The 13,810-nt window shown below is 48.1% G+C and overlaps 1 protein-coding gene across 3 annotated transcripts in view; it reads right to left on the bottom strand.

Moving 5' to 3' along the window:
• Positions 1-9,450, bottom strand: part of DIS3L2 (DIS3 like 3'-5' exoribonuclease 2) — a 445,122-nt gene extending 435,672 nt beyond the window's left edge. Inside the window, exons 1-2 of one of the 3 annotated variants that reach the window (XM_077290196.1) lie at positions 9,299-9,400; positions 4,515-5,054 (exon numbers count right to left, since the gene is read on the bottom strand). In XM_077290196.1, coding sequence (XP_077146311.1) covers positions 4,515-5,034 — 520 coding nt within the window. In that variant the 5' untranslated portion in view covers positions 5,035-5,054; positions 9,299-9,400. Of the gene's footprint in view, positions 1-4,514; positions 5,055-9,294 lie in introns of all 3 variants that reach the window. The other 2 variants (XM_077290197.1, XM_077290198.1) reach the window with 2 other exon arrangements.
• Positions 9,451-13,810: the final 4,360 nt, after the last annotated feature.

Below are 13,810 nucleotides of genomic sequence, written 5' to 3'. Positions count from 1 at the left end.
TCCTTTTTGGTGTGAGTAGTGTCTTTCTTACGGGTTTTTTCCATTCTTTCTTAATTAAAGTCTGGATTTTTTCATTAAGGGGGAAGGCCCTTCTCTTTTTTTGGTCGAGCCCCCCAAACATTATGTCCTGGACAGATTTTTTGGGGTGAGAGTCTGCCAACCCCACAGTGCTTCTGACAGCCTTAACCAGACTGTTTCCTCTAAGGGAAAGCAACTACGCCTCCCAGAGGAGGTCGAGGATGATGATGATGATGCCGAGGAGGAAGAAGAGGTGGAGGAGTCTGAATCCATATCCTCCCCTGAATCACCGGACTCAGGAGACGGGGATCTGTGCTTGGTCTTCCTCCGCTTTTTTCCTCCTTTAAGGGACTTGAAGGTCTCTTCTACCTGAACCTTGATCAGGTTTTTAAGGTCCGCTGCGAACCCGGGGAGGCCCTCTGACACTGTCTGTTGGATACACACACTGCAAAGCCTCTTTTCCCACGAAGATGGAAGATCTTCCCTACACAGAGCACAAATCTTATGCTTAGACTTGCCTGCGCATTTCTTCCCCTATAGTAAGGAAGCACAAAAAATAGGCCCTCACTAACATTCACGTAGATCACTTACCACCTTATGGACCCATAAATACCGGTTGGGAGTGATCCAATGTCGGTCTATCCTTAGGGCCGGATGCTGTGCTGGAGTCCTTGCTGCGCAGTGATCCAGAACGTCCTTTACTGGTATCCTGGTGCCCTTTCTGGGGACGCTGCCTCTGCTGCTGCTGCTGTGGCGGCGCCGGTGGAGATGCCCTGGACAGGGGAGATGCCTGCTCGACGTCTCTCATTGCCGGTGAACGCTGGTCGGATTCCATAGGAAGCGCTTGCCCCCATGTGTGTGCTCATTAAGTAGTCGTGGAAGGCGCCATTTTTTTTTTCCCTTCCCCGCGCATGCGCAGTTCCGGCAAGATCGCGCAGAATCTCGCGCCTGCGCCGATCGCCGCGTGTAGCGTGCCACCGCTAGCGCGGCAGCACAGCGCTGTATTCCGCGCGCCTGCGCGGCCCTTCTGCCCGCGCGGCCCTTCTGCCCGCGCGCCGACGGGAATCCCGGCACGAGCGGTGCCACAGCCAGCCGCGCGTGCGCAGAGACCCCTTCTGCGCAGCGGAATCCAAGATGGCGCGCATCACCGTACCCTGTTGCTGGCTTCCCGGAACCCCCGGGAGCTACAGCCCGCAGTCTTACGCCGGAGGAGCAGGATGTAGGCTCCTTATCCACAGAGGGACTCCCCTTGGATCATGCTGCTGCCGGTGAGTCTTACCTAGAGAGGTGGCCATGGTCCAGCCACCTCTCTCCGCGCACCCTAAAGGCCTGCCAGCCCCAGCGGTGGCGCTTCGGGTCACCACACCAGCCGAGGCAGGGGGGCCCCCGCTGCCTGAATCGAGCTGATTGGCCCCGGCATTGACCACGAAGAATCTCTCTTGACGACACCACGGAGGTGAATCTGTAGGTCTCCCATCAAGGACAGGAAACCAACTGATGCAGGAGAGAGGTACCGCCTTTTTATCTGTAGGTTTCCTGTCCTTGGTGGGCGGATCCCCTCTCTCCGTGGTGCCGTCATGGGCGTCAGAGAAATTAGCTCTTCCATATCTTCGGAAGAGAAGAGAGTTGTTATCAGATTTGGGGGTGGAAGTAGAACCCTCATTCTCCCAAATGTCCTCTGAACCCGAGGTATGGATTTCGCCTGAGTCAGAATCAATAGGAGTCATCTTCCTTTTCTTAGGAGGAGGCGGATGCGGTGTCGAGGCCCGAGACAGGGCCACCATAGAGGACTAAACCCCTTGTCTGATGAGGATTCTGATGCTGTCCAGAAGAGAGGGCTGTTCACTACGCAGCACTTCATCCGTGCATGGTTGGCAGAGCTTTTTCTTATAAGTGCAGGACACACATGCACCACACTTGCGGCTGGGCATCTTATCCTTTCTAGGGGGCAGGGACCTTGTCTCCCTAAAACAAGAGAGAAAGATGGACTAAGTCACTTCATAATTAACTGGACAGCAAGGGACCTCATCCACTACTTACAGTAGGAGGGTGAACGCTGGGCTCTGCAGAAGCAGAGTGCAGGGGGTTTGTCTCCGTCCAAAAGGTCAGTCAGTCACCAGTCACAGAGGGACATAGATAGGCCTTACCTGGAGGCTTCCCACTGACCAGGAATATATAGGTATCGAGATCGCCAGCGAGTTTAGTGCTCCTCCCTAGGGTCCGTAGGGGGTGATGTCAGCAACGCCCGTCATGGCTGCCTCAGGATGCCGGCCGGCGCGCGCGTGTGCCCAAGCGCATGGAGACGAAACCGGACGTTCGGGCGCGGCCTCCGGCAGCAGCGAGGGGTGAGGAGAGAGCCGGGGAGCTACAGAAGGACCCCGATGCACTTCACCACCCTGCTTTACTCCACGAGGAGGCGCAGGAAGGGCGGGTCATAAGTCACGCGGCTAAACATGGAGATGGGAGCAGTTACAGGAGGAGGAGAGCGGAACCCCCGACCTCGACTGCCCAGCACATGAAGGCAACAGCGCTCATGATCACCAGCCACGGCAGCACTATCAGCGAACCTCTTCATGCCCCATAGGGGACAGGAAAAACACTGGTGGTTGCAGGAAGGGGAGGGGTATTTAACCTCTGTTTCCTGTCCCCTATTAGGGCGGTGAGACATCCTTTAATACTGCTGTCGTGGAAGGTGACTGGAGAAACACAAGAGGGAACATTTTATTCCTCACAATTTACAATGTATTACACATAATGCACATGTGCCACTCTGTGTGGCATGTATTCAACAAGTGGGCGCACAAACCCAAAGCATGCACCACTGATACATGGTACCAATGCCTCAAATGTAATCCCACAATGTATAAATCTGCTTACTGGACCCACGGGCCGCCCACAGCCTGGACCCATTGGGCCACATGTCCCACCCACAGCCTGGACCCATGGGGCCACCAATAAGCAAGACAAAATACTGACAATATACCACCTATTTATGTCAATTATTCCAAAAAATTGAGTTACTTTGCAAAAATCTCACATCTCCTGTAACTGCCTGTTTGGTACTGCATTCTTTTCTGGCATTTTATACGTTTTAACCCAATTCAGACATGACCATTTGTTTTTATTCCCCTCACCACCCCCACAACCATGCAAGGGCTTGTTGTTTGCTGGACAAGTTTTACTTTTCAATGATAAGTGTTACCTTGCGATGTACCAGTAAACGGGAAAAAAATTGCAATAGACTGTAAAATTGCAAATAAAAACCTGCACAATTTTGCTATTTGTTTTTGCTTTTAAGGCATTCATCATCCAGTTAAAAAATAAAAAATCTGGCAATATAACTGTCGCAAGACGGGGCAATACCAAACTGGAATAGGATTTTCCTTTCTTTAGTGGAGGAAAAAAATTGTTTGTTTGAAATTAATAGAAAACTTTTTTGCTTCTGTCACCATTTTCCAAGACCTGTAATGTTTTAATTTTTTGGTCGATGGAGCTGTATTATGACTATTGAGTGGAGAGTTAACGCTTTCACTGATACCATTTTGGGATAGATTTGGCGTTTTGATCGCTTCTTATTGCATTTTCTTGAGATTTTGTAGCAGTCACAAAACTGCAATTCTGACATATCAGTTTTTTTCTCTTTATGGTGTTCAATTCGTTTTATATTTTGATAGGTCAGACTTTCACGTACACAGTGATATCACTAGTTTATTTTTAAAGGGAGAAAAAAAAAAAACTTAGAACTTCCCTGCACTTTGCAGTCTCATTAGGGAGCTTGGAAGCTGCAGTATAAAGCATGGTCTCCTCTGAAGTCCAGCCAAAGGCTGGTTGTCCATACAGCATTGTCATGACAGGCACTGGGGTCTTCAGCAGATATCTGGCTGTCATGGCAACCCATGGGCATCCCACAATCTGGTTGCAGGGAGAGGGGGGTAGGTGGATAGCCAAGAGCAGGCTGTGCACTGTAAATTCCGCTGTCAGATTAACAGTGGCATTTAATAGGTTATCAAAAGGGATCAGAGCTCACCTCCACCAACAGCTGTTAGAGGCCGATAAAGTCTGAACAAAACTGCTTCCAGCGGGGAAAGATGCGGGCTCCACTCCTGAGCCTGCATGAATGACAACCCAGCATGTGATACTTAGGAAAAGGGTTAAAAACATGTAACTAGAGGACAAAGGACATCTGCTTGCAGTAAACAGCGGCCACGGGACAGATTTCAGTTTACAGAAAACCACTCAACTTGATATTACAACTATCAGGAGGATAAAAAGCCACATATCTAAAAGGCACATAAAGCGTAGAAACAGAAAAACTTTACCTTGGTCAACTATTAAATACTTTCAAGTCGGAGAAAAGCTTTGAATCACAAAAACAAGTCTGCAGCTACATAATCACATTACATTACTCATCTCAGCCACAACAAGGAAGACCCTACCATCAGGTGGTCAGATCGGATCACAAGTGAGGGGTTGGGGGGATTGCACTGAAGCCATACCTTCAATCAAACAAGTCTGAGACTTTGGAGTCTGCTTCTCAGTCTGGGATTCCTTTCTCTCAAAGTCACAATTGCTTTTGGAAGACTGAAGCTTTGCGCTGAGTAAACTAGGTTTACTTTGAGTAGGCGCCTTCTCCTTTGGGTCAAAATCTGCATCTTCATTGCCAAGTGTGCCAAGACGATGCATCTCTGATTCACTTTTCCTATTGGCGTCTCCTCCAGCAAATCCCTTTTCAAATCTTGGGACACTACTTCTCTCAGATAACACTGCATTAGAATAAACAACATTTCTACCAGAACCTCCTTGAAGGCCTTCTACGGTAGAGTCTTTGTCACAGACCATGTCCCCATGGCTGGCTTCTTCCAGCTGCAGTTTCTGAGCTATATAGTTCAAGTAGAATGTAAAGCGTCCACTGTGGTGCTGCTGGACCAGTCTAGCATACGCATTTTTTTGTTGGACGCCTGTCCAGTTTGAACCTTCTTTTCCCGACAAACCATGATTAGCTTTTGAATGCTCCATACTGTATCTTTACACTCAGACTTTGTGGAGAAGAGGGAAAACAAAGAAAAAGTTACTTAATTTACAATAAATCAGACAAAAAAAGCGTGTTTGGCTTTTCTTTCTGTATAAAAGTAGTTCTAAGTCAAAAAATTGCAATGAGTTGTAGAGTACAGGTAAAGAATCTCAGTGAGTGACCCACTTGGTCAGTAAGGTCACTTACCAGTCAGAATTGGGGATTGTGTGACACCTACTCTGGAGATGTGTGGTCTTGGAGGATAAACCCGCATCTATTAGTCATTAGTGGAATTTTCTATGGATAGGTCATAAATGTCTATAGTAAGAACCCCATTAAAGCAAACACTGACAAAGATTGTAAGTTTACCCTTGTGCCAAAATAACCTTAGGAACTAGGCTTCCCAAACTGAACACATGACCGCTTGGTGACGTATAAACATAAGTGAATGCCAATGATATTTATTATGATCCCATCCAAACCTGAACGCAAATAGTAAACCCTAAAAATAAGAGGTAATCACATGCAACAAGCTAATCCTGCCGATGCTGAAGGAGGACTAAAAAGTATCAAGAACCAGAAAAGTAAGTCAAAAGATTGGAAGCTGCGTACTTGTGCAGCGTCCAACCCACAGCGGCCAGATGTTACAGAACTGCGGATGGGATTTTAAGAAATTCCACTATGCATCCACAGACGCCCACGGCTCACCTGTGGAGACTGACATGCAGCGCGTCTTTCCAGACCGCAGCATGTCTATTTCTAGCATCTCCGCAAGAGAAATTTCACCAATATAATATATTGGACACGGTGAATCCACACAGTTCAGTGATCACATGTGGATTCACCTGCGTTCAATAGACAGCAGCACTTTGGAGGCAATGAACATGTGCTGGGTCCAAAACGCTGCTACTTCCAGATCATCTGCACCCAGCCTAAGTCCACAGACACATAAACCTAGGTGTTAGGCAAAACTGGAAATATATTAACTGGTTAACTATACTGGATAGGCCAAAAATGCTTGAAACTCCAGTTCTGACACAGGAACCCCCAATAATTAGCTGAATGAGAGTGACATGCGACCACCAACCACCCATATTTGCTGAATATCCACGGCATCAATATTCTATAGAAGGGGCTGGTTGATGGGTTCCCTTTGTAACTCCCATACACATCCATGGAAAAGGATGCATGTGCGGCTACCACGCCTTGAATGCTGTCAAGACTTACCAAGGCCATGTTCACATCACATTATTGCCAAACATCGGAGGCTCTGAAGGGGTTTCAGACTGAAACCATGAAAAACAGGACACAGGTGTATCTGCCAAGGGGCCTATTTACTTTAATACAGCATTATTGTGATTTGCTTATACAGAGCCATTATTTCCGCAGCGCTTTACAGACATTACCACTGTCCCCCATTGGGGCTCACAATCTAAATTCGTGATCAGTATGTCAGTGGAGTGTAGGAGAAAACCGTATGAACTTGAGGAAACCCACACACACGGAGAACATACAAACTCCTTACAGATGTTGTCCTTGATGGGATCTGAACCCAGGACCCCAACGCTGCGAAAGAACAGTACTAACCACTGAGCCACTGTGCTGCCCAGACTGCATCAACTTGTGCTTTCTGACCCAACTTCCAACAATGTCTGCCTATCTGAGGCAGGCAGAAAAGTGCAGCTGGCCACTTATTTCCCACCTGAAAAAGCCAGACAATGCCAAAAATTAGGATGGAAAGCACAAAGTGACACCATCTGCTTTATTAAAAATCAATGGCCACATTGGCAGATCCACCTAAATCCTGTTTTCAGGGTTCCGGACAGAAAACCTGATGGAGCCACAGAAGTGGCATGTAAACTAAGTGGAATGGGGTGGGGGGTATCTCTTAAAATGAGGCCCTTGGGGCAATAGGTCCTGTTCCCGATAACTAGCCAGGCTGCCAAAAGTGCCCAGGCATTTATATGTTTCATTACCCAAGAAGGTCACTCAAGCTCAATAGTTTCAGACAGGCATATCACAAACTGAACCCCTTAAGGACTGAGCAACTTTTTGCGCTTTTGTTTTATCCTCCTTTTATTCCAAGAGTCATAACTTTTTGATTTCTCAGTCGATACAGGGGTGAGGGGCTTTGTTTTTGCAGGACGAGTTGTACTTTTGAATGACACCATTCATTGTATTATATTATGTATTATGGAAAGTGGGAAAAAATTCCAAGTGCAGCAAAAAAGCGTAATTCCGCAATTTTTTTAATTTAATTTACAGCGCTTATTTTACAGTAAAACCGACCTGGCAATATGATCCCATAGGTCAGTACAATTACACAGATACCAAACATGTATAGCTTTTGTTTTATTTAAGTAATGGAAAAAATAAATAAATACAAATTCTGATTGTTTTAAGAGCCGTAACGCTTTCAATTTTCAGGATGGGGGGCCTTGTTTTTTTGCGCCCCAAGTCGAAGTTTTATTGATATTACTTTGGGGTACTTACGACGTTATCGCCTATTACATTTTTTCTGTTGTTGTGGCGACTGAAAAAAAACGTATTTCTGGCATTTAGCTTTTTTTCTCGTTACGCCATTTACCGATCAAAATAATTTTATAATTTGATAGAGTGGACATTAAGAACGCAGCACTGCCAAATGTGTATTTTTTGGGGGAGAGGGGGGGGGGGTTATTTCCTAATTTTTAATGGGGAAAAATGGGGGGTGGGAAATGGGGGTGCTTTGAACTTTCGTATTTTTTTATTTATTTTTTAAAAACATTTTTCTACTGTCCACTGTACTTGGCTTGTGCTATATACTGCAATGCTGTATATAGAAGAATTCATGGTCTTAAGAATGCTAACCACAGGCTGGTTTTCACAGAAGTACCGTGGTGACAGACACCGGGGTCTTCAGCAGCCCCCTGGCTGTCATGACAACACATTGGCATCCCATAATTGCATGACGAGTGTGTCCATGAGGTGTTAGAACAGTGCAGCCCCCTGCCAATGCACGTTAAATGCCCCTCTCACAGATTGACAACGGTATTTAACAGGTTAACAGTCGTGGGAGAAGCTTCGCTCCACCCACAGCTGTTAGAGGCAGGTGATTGCTCAATAACACAGGCATCATCTGCCGGGAAAGATGCAGGCTCCGTGTGCAAGCCCGCATCAAAGGCAATGAGACCACTTATAACGGACATAGTACATCATAAGTTGCTAAGGGGTTAAAGGGAATCCATCAACAGATTTTTCCCACCTAATCTGAAAGCAGCATGATGTAGGGGCAGAGACTCAGATTCCAGTGATGTGTCACTTACTGGGCTGCATGCTATAACTTTGATAAAAATCACTGTTTTATCAGCAGATCATCACTAGAGGAATAATAAACCTGCTGCCATCTAGTTACCCACATTAATGAGTTCAGTATAATGTCACCCAAGGTTGGCAGCTTTCTGTGTGCACTGTGCCAGTGGTGTAGTCGGGTTATACAGAGCTCAGCATTCAGAGAACTGCTAGATCTGCAGCAGATAAAACAGACTTTATGAAAACAGTAATCAGCCAAGTAGGTGACATTGCAGGAATCAGGGTCTCTGCCCCTAAATCATGCTGCTCTCATATGGGGTTGGTGTCAAATTACCTTTAAGGCCCTCAAAATCATATGACTAATGTCAGCGAAAGCTGCCGACAGTCTAGTGTGTATGGGGGCCTGTATAGATGTGGGCAATGGCCAGTCTCAGACAGCCAGTCCTTTATGGTACGTGCACACTGCGATAGTGCACCACAAGCCATTACTAACAAGGGTCCCATTAATCTGTATGGCCTGTCAGAGGCAGCAAGTGATGGAAGTGACGGCCAGTCTTCAGCAGCTCCACACCGGGACGCAGCTCCACACCGGGGCAGCCGAGCACGCCGTGCGCTGAACCACAAAAGCACCTGTACTGCTTACAACAAGCGTCCAGAAATGCTCAGAATAGGACCAAAAACCATGAATAAAGCAGCTTTACGATCACAAGACACCAAGGAAGAGGAGCGACTCCAGGAGAGCGTTTGGCTGCAAAAACGGAGGCTTGTGACCGCAGAACAAAGCTGCAGTGTGAACATGCCCCGAGAGCTAAGCTGCCACTGTGTATGGGGCTTATTACACAGCATCGCACAGCCGGCCTTAGGGGGTCTCCGGTCCCTCCTCACATCACTGACACACGGGCCGTGCCCCCCACACTGCAGAGCGTCTGCCCGGGCCCTAGTGCTGCGCCCGCACCTCCGCACACCACGCTCACCTACCCGCAATGTCTCCTACAGCCGCGGACCCCCTTTGTCGCGATTTAAATCCCCCCGGGTCGCTGCGACTGCTCCTGGGATTCCTCTTCCGGGTCAGACCGAGGGCTGTGGGCGGGGCTAGTCCGTGGCGACTACCTGACGGGATGGCGGGATCTGCGCACAGTGCGTCTCTCACCTGACGGCAGCATGCTGCGTGTGTGGGGGCTCCGTGCTGCGTGCGAGGGCTCCGTGCTGCGTGCGAGGGCTCCGTGCTGCGTGCGAGGGCTCCGTGCTGCGTGCGAGGGCTCCGTGCTGCGTGCGAGGGCTCCGTGCTGCGTGCGAGGGCTCCGTGCTGCGTGCGAGGGCTCCGTGCTGCGTGCGAGGGCTCCGTGCTGCGTGCGAGGGCTGCGTGCGAGGGCTCCGTGCTGCGTGCGAGGGCTCCGTGCTCTGTGCGAGGGCTCCGTGCTCTGTGCGAGGGCTCCGTGCTGCGTGCGAGGGCTCCGTGCTCTGTGCGAGGGCTCCGTGCTGCGTGCGAGGGCTCCGTGCTCTGTGCGAGGGCTCCGTGCTCTGTGCGAGGGCTCCGTGCTCTGTGCGAGGGCTCCGTGCTCTGTGCGAGGGCTCCGTGCTCTGTGAGAGGGCTCCGTGCTCTGTGAGAGGGCCCCGTGCTCTGTGGGGCTGGTGTGCGGCCACTACTGCGCCATGTTTCACCCTGGCGGCATGTCTCCTGCGCCATTCAAGTCCACTAGGTTGCCAGCGGTCTATGAAAACTCAAGTTGTCGGCTGAGTGCTGGTCATGGAAGGCGATTTCCCGACAACAAAGTCAATTTTAAATTTCATTTTATTCACTAGATCTTAATAATTTCCACAATTGGATTTGATTATACAAAATGTCCCTGTGCTGAGATAATCTATACATGTGCCCCTGCTGTGTACTGTGTTGTCTGACCGTACAGGGACATAGTCTGACCCTATGGCATCTCCTGGGCAGGGGCGACTCGCGGCTAGTCCACAGGTACTGAGGCGCTCTGCCACTAAAGTGCTGCTGCCGAGTCGCTGTTCTCACCTACGTTTTTTAGTTTAGTTAAAAATGTAAAAACAAATATATATTGGACTTGAGTTTTACAAAAAAATGTCCAGAAGGATGCTGAAAGCCGAGGAGGCGTATGTGATGATGAGCTCAAAGATGGACACAGCCAGCAGCGAAAGTGATGACCAATTAGCAGTTCATCTTCCTCCACATCATGTGATGCTGCAGCCACTGTCACAGCGGAGGGCCGACCGTCACAGCGGAGGGCCGACCGTCACAGCGGAGGGCCGACCGTCACAGCGGAGGGCCAATTGTCACAGCGGAGGGCCAATTGTCACAGCGGAGGGCCGACCGTCACAGCGGAGGGCCGACCATCACAGCGGAGGGCCGACCGTCACAGCGGAGGGCCAATTGTCACAGCGGAGGGCCGACCGTCACAGCGGAGGGCCGACCGTCACAGCGGAGGGCCGACCGTCACAGCGGAGGGCCGACCGTCACAGCGGAGGGCCGACCGTCACAGCGGAGGGCCGACCGTCACAGCGGAGGGCCGACCGTCACAGCGGAGGGCCGACCGTCACAGCGGAGGGCCGACTGTCACAGCGGAGGGCCGACTCTCCCACTCTACCCGAACTGCCATAGCAGGCTGCCACGGTTATAGCCCTAACGTTCCTGATTTTATGGCTCCTCAGACTTTCAGATTGATGCCAGGGGCCATTGATTTTTTTCCCTTTTTTTTTTATTCAACCGCCAAATAAATGTAATGGTGGCAAATTTACCCCTCTGCCAGTTTATTTATGGTATATTTTGGCCTATTCAGCCTGTAGCTGAGACTTGATCTTCCTGTGTAAAACTGTCCGGTCTCCTACGATGCAGTCATGTGTATTGCACTGTCTGAGACCAGTGATCACACAAATAAAAATTGAAGTCTCATACAGGGACTAAGTAAAAAAAAAAAAAAGTTTTAAGACTATTTAAAAAAATCACAAAATAAAAGAAAAAATACTAAACCAATAAATACATATATTTATGAAAAAAAACAAAAAAAGTACACATATTTGGTTTTGCCACATCCGGATCAAGCCAACCTATAAAACATTCACACTTATTAACTCCTTTAGTGCACACCGTAAAAAAAAACGGAACAAAAACCTCTGCTTTTTCATCATCCCTCCAAACAAAAAGTAAAAGAAAACGCGATCAAAAACTCAAATCAAAATAAAAATGGTAGCGATGAAAACATCATCTTGTCCCGCAAAAACAAGCTGCCATACAGCTCCAACAGCGGAAAAATAAAAGTTAATAGCTCTCACAAAGGGATGCAAAAACAATTATTTTTTCTAGAAAATTGTTTTTATTGTGATAAAGTGGCATAACAAAAAAACTATAAATGCGGTATCACTGTAATCATACTGACCCGAAGAATAAAACTGCCTTATTAATTTTACTACACACGGAATGGCATTAAAAAAAAAAAATTCCTGAATTCCTGGTGTTTGATCATTCTGTCTCCCAAAACTCCGAATAGAAAGCGATCAAAACAGAATCCAGAGTATCTCTGCTGCCTCATTATAGTGAAGTAGATGGTGGCCCGATTCTAACGCATCGGGTATTCTAGAATATGTATGTAGTTTATTTATGAAGATATTAGAATAATACACTGAATACACAGGATTCGGCCGGCCACGACCAATTAGCGAAGCGTGGTTCAAATCCTGCGCCAATTCGCTGGCGGACTGCACCTGTCGCTGATTGTTCGCAGCCGGCCACGTAGTATATAGCACAGCCACGTAGTATATATCAGCCCACGTAGTAAATAGCACAGCCACGTAGTATAGCACAGCCCACGGAGTATATAGCACAACCACGTATTATATAACAGCCCATGGAGTATATAGCACAGCCACGTAGTATATAGCACAGCCCACGGAGTGTATAACAGCCCACATAGCATATAACAGCCACATAGTTTATAACAGCTCACGTAGTATATAACAGCCCACGCACGCAGTATATAATACAGCTGACGTAGTGTATAACAGCCCACGTAGTGTATAACAGGCCACATAGTGTATAACACAGCCCACGTAGTGTATAGCACAGCCACGTAGTATATTGCACATCCCACATAGTATATTGCACAGCCCACATAGTATATTGCACAGCCCACGTAGTATATAGCAATGTGGGCATCATATCCCTGTTAAAAAAAGAATTAAAATAAAAAATAGTTATATACTCACCTTCCGTTGGCCCCCGGATCCAGGCGAAGCGTTTACCGATGCTCCTCGCACGCTCTGGTCCCAAGAGAGCATTGCGGTCTCGCGAGATGATGACGTAGCGGTCTCGCAAGACCGCTACGTCATCATCTCGCGAGATCGCAATGCATGGAGCCGGGACCGGAATGTCGCGAGGAGCGGGAAAGGCCTGTTCTGGATCCGAGGGGCCAACGGACGGTGAGTATATAACGATTTTTTATTATTTTTAACATTAGATCTTTTTACTATTGATGCTGCATAGGCAGCATCAATAGTAAAAAGTTGGTCACACAGGGTTAATAGCAGCGTTAACGGAGTACCTTATACCGCGGCTTAATGGGGCTGCCATTAACCCTGTGTGAGCGCTGACTGGAGGGGAGTATGGAGCGGGCCCTGACTGGGGAGTAAGGAGCGGCCACTTTGCCGCCGGACTGTGCCCGTCGCTGATTGGTCGTGGCTCGCCGGACTGTGCCCGTCGCAGATTGGTCGTGGCTGTTTTGCCGCGACCAATCATCGACTTGGGATTTCCGTTACAGAAAGACGGAAGTGACCCTTAGACAATTATATAGTAGATGGGTCCCTTGGGGGTTTTAACTGAATCACGTAACTCAGAGATTTAGATGGAAACCCCAAAGTAAGTGCTCAGCGTAGAGCGCTGGATAAATGTGATCCCTGACGTTATGTAAAATGTTCCCAATCAAAGCTTCAACTTAATCCACAAAAATGCAAGCCCCCTCTCAGATCTGTTAATGGAAAGATAGGGGGCTTTGCACATTACTGCTAGTACAAAGGCTCTGGAAAAGCATTATGGCTACTCACCCCCTAAAAGAATTTCTGTGCTCCCAAATTCAAATGCCCCCTCCCTTCTGAGCCCCACAGTGTACCTAAACCACATATATTGTCCACATGCTTGGTATTTCTGTAGTGATAAGAGCCTGCCTAACTTACAAGTGCGTGTCTCCAGAAGAGCGGGCTGGGCATAACGCACTGGTGACTTCAACATTCTGGTCACTACAACGGAGGTTTGCAATTTTCACTCATCAACATCCACTGCTGCTTGTTTCTGGAAAACACTTATGGAGTCAAAACCAACACTACACTTGTAGATAAATTCCCAAAGGGGTGTAATTTCCAAACTGGGGTCACTTGAGGGGGGGATTCTGCTTTTCTGGCATTTAGGGGTTCTGTATTGTATTGTGAGTTCACAAACTATTCTATAATAATTTGTTCTCCAAGAGTCAACCAGCGCTCTGC

Source organism: Ranitomeya variabilis, chromosome 2, assembly GCF_051348905.1.
Source record: "Ranitomeya variabilis isolate aRanVar5 chromosome 2, aRanVar5.hap1, whole genome shotgun sequence".
NCBI lineage: Eukaryota > Metazoa > Chordata > Amphibia > Anura > Dendrobatidae > Ranitomeya > Ranitomeya variabilis.
The sequence above is the reverse complement of the archived record's forward strand: the minus strand, read 5'-3'. Positions and strand labels throughout refer to the sequence as shown.